General features: G+C 26.9%; 1 protein-coding gene across 2 annotated transcripts in view; it reads left to right on the forward strand.

Annotated features, from left to right (window-relative positions):
* Positions 1–14877, forward strand: part of LOC136087562 (zinc metalloproteinase nas-13-like) — a 72763-nt gene that overhangs the window by 6492 nt on the left and 51394 nt on the right. For both annotated transcript variants that reach the window (XM_065810677.1, XM_065810678.1), the window contains exons 2-4: positions 2965–3033; positions 3239–3316; positions 7895–8047. In XM_065810677.1, coding sequence (XP_065666749.1) covers positions 2973–3033; positions 3239–3316; positions 7895–8047 — 292 coding nt within the window. In that variant the 5' untranslated portion in view covers positions 2965–2972. The remainder of the gene's footprint in view (positions 1–2964; positions 3034–3238; positions 3317–7894; positions 8048–14877) is intronic.

The following is a 14877-nucleotide window of genomic DNA, read 5'->3' on the forward strand; positions in this document are numbered from 1 at the left end:
AATCAATATGGAGTTATATAAAAATATATTTAGTGTCACATTCTAGTATTCCAGTTAGCTAAAAAAAAAATTGCAAACCCATCTTCATTCTTTTCAACCTTGCTGATAAACAGGATGAAACTTAGAGTCGTCTCTATGCCCACGTAAAGAAAGCCCAAGACGCCCACAAAGAATAATTGTTTTAATAATAGGTTGCAATAACTGTCAATTTTTGGAAATCTGTGATTGAACTATTTTTTGAGATATAATGTCTATTGATTCTGTTTTACAAGATCAAATCGATGATAATGAAAATAAAACTTGAACAGTTTTTACATGTAAATCTTTATTTCTGCAGACAGACTTATTGTTTTTGCCAAACACATGTTTCTGAAAGTAACGAGAAGCATCATTCCAGCGATCATAAGGCTTACTAAATAATCTTTCAGCTAAACTACATTCAGATGGAAAATTGTGCCCAAAAAGTACACATGGTAAACAGAAAGCTCCATCAAATATATTCGAGTATGTAAGCCATGGAAATTTTTCTATCCATATAAATTGAAAACTTCGTCCATTGTTATTTTTAGGAAAAATAAATTTCTTACTAGGAACAAAAACAGATTGAACTAAATTTTGAAGTTCAGAATTATTTAAGGTTTTTACAACATTTGAATAACTAGTATAGTTAGAAACCAAATAACCAATATCGTAATTATTGGAGGGTAAAGAAAATGGTTCACAAAAAGTAATTTTACTAAAATTGGATAAAGATGTAGATGATTGACTAGAAACTAGCATAGATTTATTTTTTATTTTTTCTTGCAAAAGATTACAATCTTGATGTTTAGATTCAACATAGAAATTTATTTTAGTCTGTAACTTTTTGCCAATTCCATCGCAAATTTTGCGTTTTAAATTCTCTCTCATTAATAAAGGAGTATAATGGTTGTGTTGAAAAGGAGAAAAAAAATTTAAAATATCTTCGTAACAAAAAAGGAGATAAAAAGATTAAATATTGTTTAATGAATTTATACGAGGTAAAATAGTATGGCTAAATAAAATTTTATACTTTGGTAGACCAAAATCTGGATATAAACATTCTATTTTTTTGCTGCAAACACTTGACAATGCAAGAATACAAAGGAAAGAAGACCAGTTTTTATCATTATCAATTCTTTACATTTTTTTCCTGTATCCAAAGAACTTAGGGAGACTGACAAAGGAAGAATGTTATCATAAAAAAGAGCTTGGATTATTATTAAAAACATATTGAAAAGTTGGGTGGTTATAATAAAAATCAGCGTTTAGGAAAAGTTCAATTGAGGTCAATAATCTTAAATCATTAACTATACAGTTATTCCCAGATAGACATAAGGAGATAGAACTGTATAGACAGTTTCCAGTTGTTTGAGACCTAAGATATACGTAAAATATAACAATTAAATAATTTTCATTAAATGTATTATGTGTATTTTTAAGTTTTATATTTATTAGTTTTATATTTATTACTTAAAAAAATCAATACATTGTATCAATAACAAAACAATATAATAAAAATATCAGTACCTTAAAACAAGAAAATTGCCATTATGTTTTTCTTTGAAATAAAGATTTCATAACTTTTAAGTATCTCATCTTTAAAAGAGTCAATAATATTGGCATCTTTAAAAGAACTGACATTTGCTTCCAACTTTTTTTTCCAGGAGATTAATTTTATTTTGTCATTTTGCAGCATAGCTGTTTTGACTTCGTTATTAAGCTTCGTGATTTCAATTTCGAGCGACATTTTGAATATTTGGTAATTCGATAATTTTATAAGTTTATGATTCCATTTATTAATTTTGTAAAATTTATATATTTCAGGGCGTGTGTCTAATAGGACGTCCGACAATTTTTTTTTATCAAATAAATCATATATATAAAAAATAAATTGCGAAGACTAAAATTTAAAAAAAGATACACTATATAATCATATAAAATTGGGGACATCCATTGGTGTATTGTGTTGTGTATTTGTTATTATAATTTTTTTCACCTCTTGATAACAAAAGATTTTAATAAATATTTAACTTAAGGTGTATGTCGCATGGGACGCCCAAAATATATTTTAAGTAAAGAGTTCTATTAATAATTTTTTTAACAAATTAAATCCAAAATTAACAACAATTTTCATTTTATAGTGAAATAAAATTGGGAGCGTCAATTAATGTTTTTCAACAAATATTATTTATCAAAAATTGTTTTGACTTTTGGTTCATAACTATTTTTATGTAAACTTTAAATCTCGCTTAAACAACTCGCTTTAAACAAGAACCCGTTACGCTATAAATAAAACTGACTATAATTTTAACCCGATTCAACAAAACTGCAATATTATTTATATAATATATAATTTGAAATGCAGTATATTTTATTAGTAACTTATTATTTGAGCATTACCCTTTTTTTTCTCAGACCAAAATTATATTTCTGATATTTTTGGGTACGTCCACAGACGTACCAGGCGTCCCCTAGATCCGCCCCTGACATCAATTCTTCTTGAAAATAAGAACATATTAGATCTAATTTGCTTGTTGACCTTACTCGAGAGACCGCATGGAACATATATCCGCGCATGAAAAAGTCTAGAGACTACTTAAAAACTAAGATTTAGTGTAATTTACAGAATACAGAACCGTAATTAACAATACGAACAATAGGCGTAACTATGCGCACTAATAATATTGCGCTATTAATATTTTGCGCTATTAATATTTTGATTATTCATGTCATATTAATATTATTTATTTTATATTTTGTTGTATACTATATATATAGTTTTATTTAATATATGATAAAATATGAATAATATTTATATAACAAATATAAAATATTAAAACAAAATGGCGTTTAAAATTTAATTTAAAAGTAGTATGTTTTAACCGTGCAGTGTTTTAACAGCGTAGTGTTTTAACCGTGTATTTAATATTTCTAATCTTCTAGGTATAAGTATGCTTTTGCTGTACCAATCAACTTTAATATTGGCATCATGCGTCTTTTCTGTTATGACATGTAAGTTTAAATTGTCATAAAAACATTGATCATTAAGACTAGTCTTTTAGCATGACATATATTAATGAAATAACTTTTAAAAATATAGTCTTGAAGCATGACATATTTTTAGGTAAAAATACATTTTTAACGTTAGTATAATATTCAGATAATAAAATTTTTTAACTTTTTTTAAAACTTTTTTTACTTTTTACCATTTTTTTAGTTGATATGTGGAAGATAATTGAAACGGAAAACGAATTTAAGGTTCCTGAAAAGAAAGGAAACTTTTCAACTCAATTTGGTAATAAATTTAATTTCAACATATTTTACTCAAAAAATAGTAGTATGTAAGTGCTGTAAAAGTATAAAATATGTAAGAGTAGAAAAATTTTGAATTTGGCTTGAAGAAAGTTTATAAATTTAAAAAAAATTTTTCTTGGCTTCATTGTATTTTGATTCAATAAGTTGGTGTAATCAGGATTGTTTATAAATTTTAAGTTAAAAATGGACCTTAGTACTTTTACTTCTAATTTCTTTAAGTTGGAAGCCGTGACCTTTCAAGTTTTTATCGCAAAGTAGTATCTGATCAAAATATTTATGATTTTTTTTTTGATACACTAGAAATAACATGGCTTTTTAACAAAAATCTTTATTGAGTGGATTACTTTTTAGCATCACTTGGCTTACACAGTTGAGAAATCCATGGTACCATAGACTTCTCAACTGTATAACTTGTATACTTGTATAAAATTGAGTTCAACGAAATTGTGAAGTTATGATCACGAAAATTAATGCCTTAAGTATAGAAAACAGTGGCGTAAATTTAAATTCTGGGTCCCAAATCCCAAATCCCAAAAGCTTTTCAAAATACTTTCCTCCCCCTCTTCTCTACAGCCACCAACAGCTTGACAGATATTTTTTAATTCATTAATAATTCTTTTTTAATTTTAATGGTTTTAGCATATTATATTTATTTCATAAATAGTCTGTATGTTATTGAATAAAAAACTTTTTGACGAAGCTGAAAGTGTTATTTTATTGTGAATATTTAATTAAATAATAGTCTTAGTGAAGTTATGTAATTAAAATTTCTACTTTTAACCATCAGTTTCATATAAACAAGTTTGTAACGTCTGAGTAAACATTACATTACAAACTTTGTTAAGACGTATAACATAATTTAAAGAATTAGGCTAGTCTATGTTGGTGAAACAATAAAAAATTGATAATTATAATAACTATTGATAGGATTTTTTTTATCGTCACTTCGCAATTATAATTTACTTTTGTTTTATTATTCACCAGATTCAAATAAAGTTGAGAAATATATGCCACAATGCTACCTAGCTTGCGCACATACGTTGATAAAACGTTAGAACAATATTGCGCGTTGCGTTGGCCCAACATCACCAATACGACCAATGTTGTTTTTATATCATTTTGGTTAAAAATGCGACGTCGTTAACAACCAAAAAACAACGTTAGCCCAATGTTGTATTAGAAGTCGGCAGAGTGTAATATTTTACGTTGATTCAACGTTGTGTTTTACGTTGGCGTAAGATTGTTTTTTAAGTCAATTCAACATTATGTTTTACGTTTGCACAAAGTTACATTTAACTTTTATTGGAATTAAATCTATGTGGTTTATATTTTTGTATATTTATATACGCATTAAATATTATATAATATATATATATATATATATATATACATATTTCAACTAATATATATATTTATACATACATATTTCATATTATACATAATTCATATTATACATACATATTTCATATTATACATACATATTTACATTATACATATACATAATTTTTATATTACATTGTACATATACATTATTTTTATATTACATTATACATATACATTTTTTACATATATTACATTATACATATACAATTTTAATATTACATTATACATATACATTATTTTATTATTATACATTATTACAACAAAATTCATATTATACATACATATTTACATATTTCAACCATTTTGATGAATCAACATTGCTAATGACATTTGTTTATACTTCTTAAACTACATCTTATTAAAGAGGCATTATTCATGTTTGTTTTGCTTGTGGCTCGATACTTCGTTATATAATAAAGAGAAAAATATATTAGCAAAATATATTTCCTATAATCAACTAAAATAGTTTAATAAAATATAATTCTTATAAATTATACAAGTATATATTTGTGTATCTGCCTTTTCTCGATACAAACACAACGTTGATCCACTATCTAAAATCCAAAATTGTTCCAATATATATGGGTTAGCGTTGATTCAATATATATAATTCAAAGTTAATTTTGGTTATACACATCTGGTCAACGTTGATCCATATACATTAAATCAACGTTTATCTCTTAACATTGGATCAACGTTGAGTTTAGATCGAAAAAACAACCAACTTTTGCGATGTTTTTACATACGTTGGACCAATGTAATTTTTCAAACTATTTTTAATCACGCTGTTATTAAGGTTTTCATTTAAATACGATAAAACTAATATTGGATCAACATTATATTTGCATCAGAGAAAATGGCCAACGTTCGCGATATATTTACATATTACGTTGGCCCAACGTAAGTGTGCTAGCTGGGTACTCTCTTTATTTAACGTATTAATTGACGATAATAATTGTATTCTGCTTCATCTATGACCTATTGGAATGATTATTTTTGTTTAATTTACATTGTGACAAGAATTTGTGACGTACATTTAAGTTTTGCTTCATTTTTTTTTCAAGCTTGAAGACAGACAGAAGCAAGACAAGACGGACCTATATATACGTCACTGATTCAAAGTAGACATAAAAATGCTAATTTTATTAATAAACAAACAAGATGTTCCCAAGTTTTAAATTATAAAGTTTTTGCAGAACAGAGCAAATAAACAGGTTTTATGCCAATGTCATGCCTATTACGCTCCCCTAATCAACCAAATTAAACGACTTAATTTAAAAACAGCTAGCAAACATTTTTTTGGTGTCTAATGCAAAAAATAAATAAATAAACATTAATTATAATATTGACCATGTTATAAAAACACTCTGATGGTGTTCTAAAATTATTTGTATGTAATCTCCAACAAATGTAATTAAAGTGTTAAAGTTTTCTTGTATTATATATGAAGAAACACTAATATTTTCATGTTTTAACTATATAAAAATATGAATTTCATTTACGAAATCTTATAAATAGGTATTGAAAGACGTATAAATGTTAAAACAAGTTTGGAACACTAATCACTAGTCTTGCTGAGACCCAATTTTTACATAACCATTTAGAATATATATATATATATATATATATATATATATATATATATATATATATATATATATATATATATATATATATATATATATATATTATATATATATATATATATATATATATATATATATATATATATATATATATATATATATATATATATATATATATATATAATGTTTTATACGCCGTATAAAATCGGATGCATCATTTACCTTGTAAAAATCATTATTAGAGACCAGGAGGACATCCGTGGAACCAAGTTTATATTGATAATATACATATTGAACAATGTATTTCAAGTCTCAAATTACTGGACCGCTTTGGACCGCAAAAGTATATGAGTGAAACTTTAACTAAAAAAAGTACTTCAAATACGTCGTCATTTAAAATCATTTTATTCGACATAACTTACATGCAAAGTAGTGTTGTAATAACTCATTTGAAAGATAATACTTGATTTTATTAATTTATGCAAAAAAAGTGAAGTTTTAAAATTAACATCTATTCCGTGCTTATTAGTAACACAAAAAATATTATCAGCTTTGAAGCATACGTCATGATAATTATACAAAAATATATTTATTTTATAAAAGCTGAATGTTTAAGTTATGAAATGGTACATAATAATGTAATTTTTGAAGATGTATTTTTTTACTTTTGTCCACCACCTGGCCCTCTGTGTATTTGTTGGTGAAATAACATTAAAAATTTTATTAAGCAACAAACTTACCATGAGCATGATATCAAATGATTGCAATTATTCTAAATCATGAGGAAGGATTAACCCACGTGACGATTATAAACCTTGCGAAAAAGAGCTACTCATGTCATTTAACCAAATAAAATTTAACTAAAATTCAATTGCTTCTAAATAAAAAAAAATTTTGTTATATTTTTTACTTTATCTATAGATAGAGAATATATTCTATTGTTGCAACTTTATCGTTTTTTATTGTAGTATTTATTAACTTGCTTATATAATGAGTACTTGTAAATTTATATAATGAGAAATTTGCAAAAAATACGTTTTGCTAATAATAGTGACTTGAAGACAAGATTTCTACTTGTTCCTGTCGTTCTTCTACGTTATTTATATTTTGTTAACTGAACTTGTAAAACAAAAATATTGAAATAATAATAAAATAAAACAAAACAAGTACATGTCATTCAACCAAGAATTTGCCATTTCAACAACTAGTTATATTTAGTTGTACCAGTTAGATAGATAAGCGCATGTTTTTAAATACTTGGTAAGTAGTTAAATCTTAAGAAGAGTATGAGGTACAGGATATGAGGTATGAGTTACAGGATATGAGATATTAGTTATCAAGTATTTACATAATCACATTCCGTATTTATGCATGGTTTATTGTAAAGACCGTGTCAATCGTCTCAAAACAACTTTAACAACAAAATAACATCTTTAGTATCCGCTAATAAAAACCTTTGCATACGTAAATCTTTCATTCAAAATCATTTCTGTTGAAAAATGCTAGATGTTTTGGAAATGCTCTGACTATTTTGGTATAAAAAAATATTTTTAAAGTTTAAAAACTGATTTTTTGTTTTTATTTTTAAGATTCAGTTCGTCCAAAGTTATTTAATGGCGATATTCTTAGAGATGTCAGCAAACCACAAAGCTCACCAGATGAAATGCAGGCTCCTTTCACCTGGCATAAAAGTTTATGGATTAATAGAGAAATTCCTTATGAAATCACAAGTTCTTTAACAGGTAAAAAAAGAGTTTAAAATTACATAATAATAAAATAGTCATAGAAACAAAACATTCATATTATAAAAGACAAAATTATCAAGTCAATCGGTTCGACATTTTTTAAATTTGATTACGAGTTAATTATCTATCCATTTATTTAACCATAAAATCAAAAATTACAAATTTAATAATCACTGGCACTAAAGCCAATAAATGTGTTAATAATAACAGAACAATCGGTTCGACATTTTTTAAATTTGATTACGAGTCAATTATCTATCCATTTATTTAGCCATAAAATCAAAAATTACAAATTTAATTATAATTTACAAAGTTAGGTTCAGTGTCACTCATATAGTTAAAAACTAGTCAATGGAGTGACACCTTAATAAAATAAACAAATAAAATTAAAAAAATATTAAAACAAGGAAATAATAAAGAAAGTAAACTACATTAATACAAGTAATAAAAAAAGAAGTAATAGAAACAATAATATTTAAAAAGTTGGAATCAGAACAAAAATATAAAGGAGTAAGGCTAAGCAAAATAAAAAAAAGAGAGAATGTGCGGATGAGGATAAGATGAGCGAGAAAAAAATGTAAGAGAAAACAAAAATTTTAATCACATAAGTGTAGAAGGAGTGAGAGAAAAAAATTTTCGCAGAAAGATATAAAAAAGAAAATAAAGGCAAACTTAAATAAAAAAAAAAAATAAACAAACACTACTACATATAATATTAAAGCTTATATTACGCATTACATAGATTAGTTAAACAAAAGTAAATATTAAGATATAGAAAAAGCAACAACAAATAAATTGACAGAGGAAAATGCAAAAAAGTAATACATTCAACATTTTTTATATACATAAATACACGACATATAAACAATGTACAAAATTAATTAAAGTTGTTCTTTTTCTTTTCTTTCCAAAAAATATTGGTGGTAGAAAAAATTTTAGTTCTTTTTTATTATTTTCCATTTTCGAAAATTTTTTTCTTTTAACTTTAAAAGTTATAGAAAGAGGTTTGTACAAACAAAATGAAAACAAAAAGTTTTTTATAAATATTTAATCAAAATGTAATTTTTATTTTAAAATTTCGTATGGCTGAAACAATTAATGAATAAAATATCTTAAGAAAGTTTGGACACCTGATTCATATTAGTTCTCAAAATCAACTTTAAAAATACCTCACTTATAGCCTTCTTACATTATTACCCCCTTACATTAAAACAATTAAAATCATAAAATCTGTTCATATAATTATCTAAAAGTAATGAAATTAGGCATTTAGAATTTATTTTTGATACGGAATCTGATTAAAACTTTTTAAAAATAAAGGGATTTTAGTAGTTGATACTTTAGTTTAGTAGTTGATACTTTAGTTTAGTAGTTGATACTTTAGTTTAGTAGTTGATACTTTAGTTTAGTAGTTGATACTTTAGTTTAGTAGTTGATACTTTAGTTTAGTAGTTGATACTTTAGTTTAGTAGTTGATACTTTAGTTTAGTAGTTGATACTTTAGTTTAGTAGTTGATACTTTAGTTTAGTAGTTGATACTTTAGTTTAGTAGTTGATACTTTAGTTTAGTAGTTGATACTTTAGTTTAGTAGTTGATACTTTAGTTTAGTAGTTGATACTTTAGTTTAGTAGTTGATACTTTAGTTTAGTAGTTGATACTTTAGTTTAGTAGTTGATACTTTAGTTCAAGTTTTGCTGCACTGTTAATAACAGTAATGACGAATGAAAAGTATAAACAACATAATTAACATTTTTTCTAAAAGAAACTACCTCTCAAACTAGCTGCAATTAAAAACATTTTATTTTAAATAAAAACGGGAACCTGATATATTTAATATATATTTATTATATATATATATATTTAATGGTCGAAATTACAGGGTCGACAATAACGAAGGAAGGGGAGGAAGGCCAGGGGTTTGGGAGTACCAACTTTTTTTTCTAAAGGCCCTCCACTTTGAAACCCGTGTCTTTGGCATGAAACAGCGTTTTTTGTAAAAAAACTTAGGGAAACATTTCTTTATTAAAAAATATCTTACAACTTAGTCATGGTGTAGTATTTAAACTCCATTTAAAGTAACATATATGTATATATATGTGTGCATATATATGCACACAATGGCCGATTATAACTTGAAAATCACCTTCTTTCCCCTGTAAAATCGTCTCTGTATATGTATATATATATATATATATATATATATATATATATATTATATATATATATATATATATATATATTTATATATATATATATGTAAATATATATATATATATATATATACATATATATATATATATATATATATATATATATATATATATATTTTATGTTACTACTATGTTACACGGTCGTGTATGTTACATTTTAGAGGCTGATTTTAAGAGGCCTATTTATGCAACAAAAAAATTACAGTGCAATATTAAAAAAAACTTTAAATATATGTATACTGTGGTGTGAAAAATATTAAGACCATTGTCGAAAAAGTGAATTTTTCTAATATTTCTTATAAAGACACACACACAATGTCATAAAATGAGCCTAGTTCAGTATTTTGTGGATTCTCCTCTAGCTGCAATAAGTTTTTAAACCCTCTTAGGCATCCCATCAATCTATCAATCTGCCTTGAATACATATCTTGTATTTCTCGATCATGTGTCCAAACCTCTATGAGCGCCTCAATCAATGCAACTTTTGTTCTTGGCTTTCTTTCGGCTATTCTCTTTTTGACTATCATCCACAAGTTTTCAATCGCGTGAATTACCAGTCCATGGTAGGATACGAAACATTATTATAGTTCAAAAAGTTTGTAACAACGCGCCATCTGACACAATGCGCCGTCTTGTTGGAAGATGAAACTACCACCAGGAAAATGAAGGTTGGAAGTTGAGGTAGAAGTTTTTTCTCCAGTATGTTCATGTATTGATGTTGATCCATTTTGCCTTCAACCATTCTAAGGGGTCCTACACCATTAGAGCTTATCATCGACCATACCATTACTGAGGTAGGATGCTTGACGGTCTTCACCAGACATTGCGGTTGAAATTCTTCCCCAGAATGACGGCGCACGTACTGACATTTATCGTCAAGTATCTTGAACATAGACTCGTCACTGAAGCAAACCTAAAAATACAAACACACTGTAAAAGTCTTGAGCACACATTAAATTAACATCCTGTAATCATTGATTACATGTTCGCTTCATTTTTCATTTATGCAATAAACATAACCATTGCTACAATGTTCGATACCTATATACATAAAACAATTGCACTAGTGGGTAATGTATGATATTAAACATCATTATTACATGAAAAAATATGTTAGATTTTGCTTCAAATTAGAGTACATGATTGTAAACTCTTATATAAATAGTGGTACCTTTCTCCATTGTTCTGTGGTCCAATCTTTGTGATCCATGGCCCACTGCAACCGTCGCGTTTGTTGAGCATTGGTCAAGAGCGGTTTTTTGCGTGGTCGACGTGCTACAAATCCATCTTGTATCAGGCATCTTTGAAAACAACTTTTTGAGACATTGATCTAATGCTCCTGCAGCACACCCTGGAGCTGATTGCTGGTCATTCTTCTGCTTTTTCGACAGTTTGCAAGCAGACCCTGTCTTGCATGTGGGTCCATGACTGGTTATTGCCCTGAAGTGGAACGTCTTGGAGAGGATGTAAAACTAAAGTTCAATCGTTGCTTGATGGTAAAAACTACTGTTTTACTTAGTCTACATTTCGTGCCAAATTCCCGTATTGAAAATGTTTCCAACTTTAATAATGCTTAAACTTTGTCTTGCTTTTTAGGACTAGGGTCAGCAGCTTTACCAATATTTTGAAAATATAATATTATCTGACAACAAAAAATTCTTAAATAATCAAAATCACATATTTAAAATCAGAAAAATATTAAACTGTATCACTATCAACAGCAATAATCTAACAAATACCGACTTAAAGGTCGTTTGAACCATACATATTCACTTGTCCGCAACTTACATTTCAAAAGGCAAAATATACCAAATGTTCACTAAAGCACATAATTCTACAATAACAGTTAACAGATTCAAATTCAAATCAATAATTTCAATACTCAGTCATACCAACAGGATGTTGATGATAAAATAAAGCAATGCTGCCACTTTTTTAGAATCTAAAAAGTGGTACCAACTAATAAAAAAGCCTTTTTTCTTGGTGGTCTTAATATTTTTCACCCTATTTCACGACAAAAAAATACTACATTAACATCGTTAAGTTCTTTTTAAAATCTGTTACACACAGCAGGTACCATAAAAAGAAAGCCAAGTAAAGCCTGCCAACACCTAAAAAAAGAAATGAAAAATAATTACAATTTTTAATTACAAAAGTATCATTTGCATTTTATTGTTAGTAGAATATAACAGATAAAAATAACAGAAAATATAAAGAATTGAAAAAATAGCTATAACAGCCCAGCTCTATCAACACAAAACACAGAAACAATAGCGCATAGCATAAGATATTTGTAGGGCACACAAATATCTTATGCTATGCGCTATTCTCTTACTATGTCTCTCCAAAATAATTAAAAAAGAAAAGATTATCAAAAGGCTAGACAACTTAACGTAAAAACACGGCTGAATAAACCACAAACTAATAAGATATTTTATCAACTAAAATACTTGAACTAAAAAGACTTTATTTGTTTCAATATTGAACAATTATGGTTAAACAATTTGAATAATTATATCATAAAATAGCAAGCAACTCGTAAAATATTTTATATACATGGTCATTATCAATTATGGTATTAAGAAATACGTAAGAGCTCAGTAATTACATGTTTAATTGATGCTCCCTGTACTAATTCTAATTTAACTCTCATCTAACAGAGAGAGGGAGAGAAAGAAAGTGTTTCCAAAGCAGCATATTAAAAAAAGTAAAAGACACGCAATAAATAATATTAACTGGTTTTATTAAGTTACCAGTAAACAAAACTATTTTTACCTTTATTATTTGAAGTTCCAGCTTCTCTCTAACTGTTGACTAATGACTAATAGAGTAAATTTCATATCATTAAATTTACAAAATTAAAACCATGTTTCAACAGTAAGCAAACTAATCAAGTGATGACAAAGGCAACTAAAAAAAAAACATAATTATGTTTGAATTTATAAAAAAATTTAAAATCATTTTAATTTAAAACTGTTATCAACTGTTACTATAATTAGTAAAATTCATTTTTAGTATTGTTCTAAAGTGTTTAAAATCAAATAAACAAACATTAACACTGCTTGACACTGAATTCTGGCAAGTAAGTTTTCTGCTTGCCGAGTAGCATATTTTACATTTCAGCAATAACTAATTTCACCTTGCCTAGTTTTATCTCTTTCATTTGGACAGCAATTATTTTTGCCTATTAGAATTTACACAAATAAATTCTTCGCCTATTAATAGCCATTTCAACTTCACTGTATTCTTTAAACATACTACCAGTAGTATTACTATTGTTACAATTGGATAATAAATAAATGTAAAAGAATCTTACAAATTGTAATCTTTTCTAATTAAAGACTATATTTTAACTTGAGATTAATTGAAATCCATGTCTTTTTTTAAGTTTATTGCAGAAAAGCAATAATATAAACAGAAAAGCAAAAAACCTGGAACAAACATTTCTTTTATTAAAACTACTATGTTTAAACAAATTAAATTAAATAAAGCTCTAGAACTTCCCACATTGTTGATGGCAAAACTACAACACATCCTGGTCTAATATCATGATCATTTCCAAGGTTGTTTACATGTTTGTGTAAGGCATCATGCTACTTGCTTCTCTGTTTAGGTTAATTGCCTAACTGAAAGTCTATAATTGTAATACTGAGATAATGTAACATGATTTCTAACCAATGTAGCACATTCAGGGTTGTGAACCATTTGATTATGCCAACCAGCATCAACCCTTAGAAAAAATAGAGAATAAAGCATAGGATCTAAGTAGGCAGACATACTTGATATAGTTTTAAGAGGATGACCTCTTGGGTAATAACAACTTCCCTGGAAGCACCATCTTTGCCAACAAATACAACTGCAACATCATGTGAAAGGAGATTATAGCAACGTCTATCTTGCCCTTCAAGTAAAGTCATTTTTATAATCGAGACTGAGCAACCTTCTACAGCTGTTCGGCGAATTTTTTCATCTTCCACTTCAGCTTTGTTTTTAAATGCAGGAGAAATTGGGTTCTCTTCACTAATAAATTTTTGCAATCAAAACATTAGGCCACTTAAGCAAAAATCATTACCACATTGTCGCATTCTAAAATTTACTGCTGAAAGTGGATCATAAATGTATAGTTGACAATATGTCGGCGGAACATCTTGACTTGGCCTAAGATTACATATACAATACAATACTCTTATGACTTAAAAAAATATATATATATCAGCTAGGAGATGTTTGAAAAAAAAATAAAGTAGCTTTAGATTTATCAGATGATGTATTATGTACAACATAAATACATCATCTGATAAATTGAAAATAAAAAATGAAATGAATAAGTAAATAAATAAGAAAAACATTACATACAAAAAATGAAAGTCAATGTACCTTATAGAGAAAAACTGTTATGATTTACCAGAGTAGTTGTTGTTAAATATTATTATTTCATGTTACCTTTTAGAAAACAATTTATGCTGGTACAGGCCTTGTTACGAGATTTCGCTGCGTAACGAAAACGCTTAGCGCATTTCAAAGTAACTCAACTCAGCAAATATATTTTGCATAGTTAGAAGTTGTATTGCGTCACTAGCGTCTTTTCAAGTACCGCATTGTAATTAAAGTTATTT

The sequence above is a fragment of the Hydra vulgaris genome, chromosome 11 (genome assembly GCF_038396675.1).
Source record: "Hydra vulgaris chromosome 11, alternate assembly HydraT2T_AEP".
Taxonomy (NCBI): Eukaryota; Metazoa; Cnidaria; class Hydrozoa; order Anthoathecata; family Hydridae; genus Hydra; species Hydra vulgaris.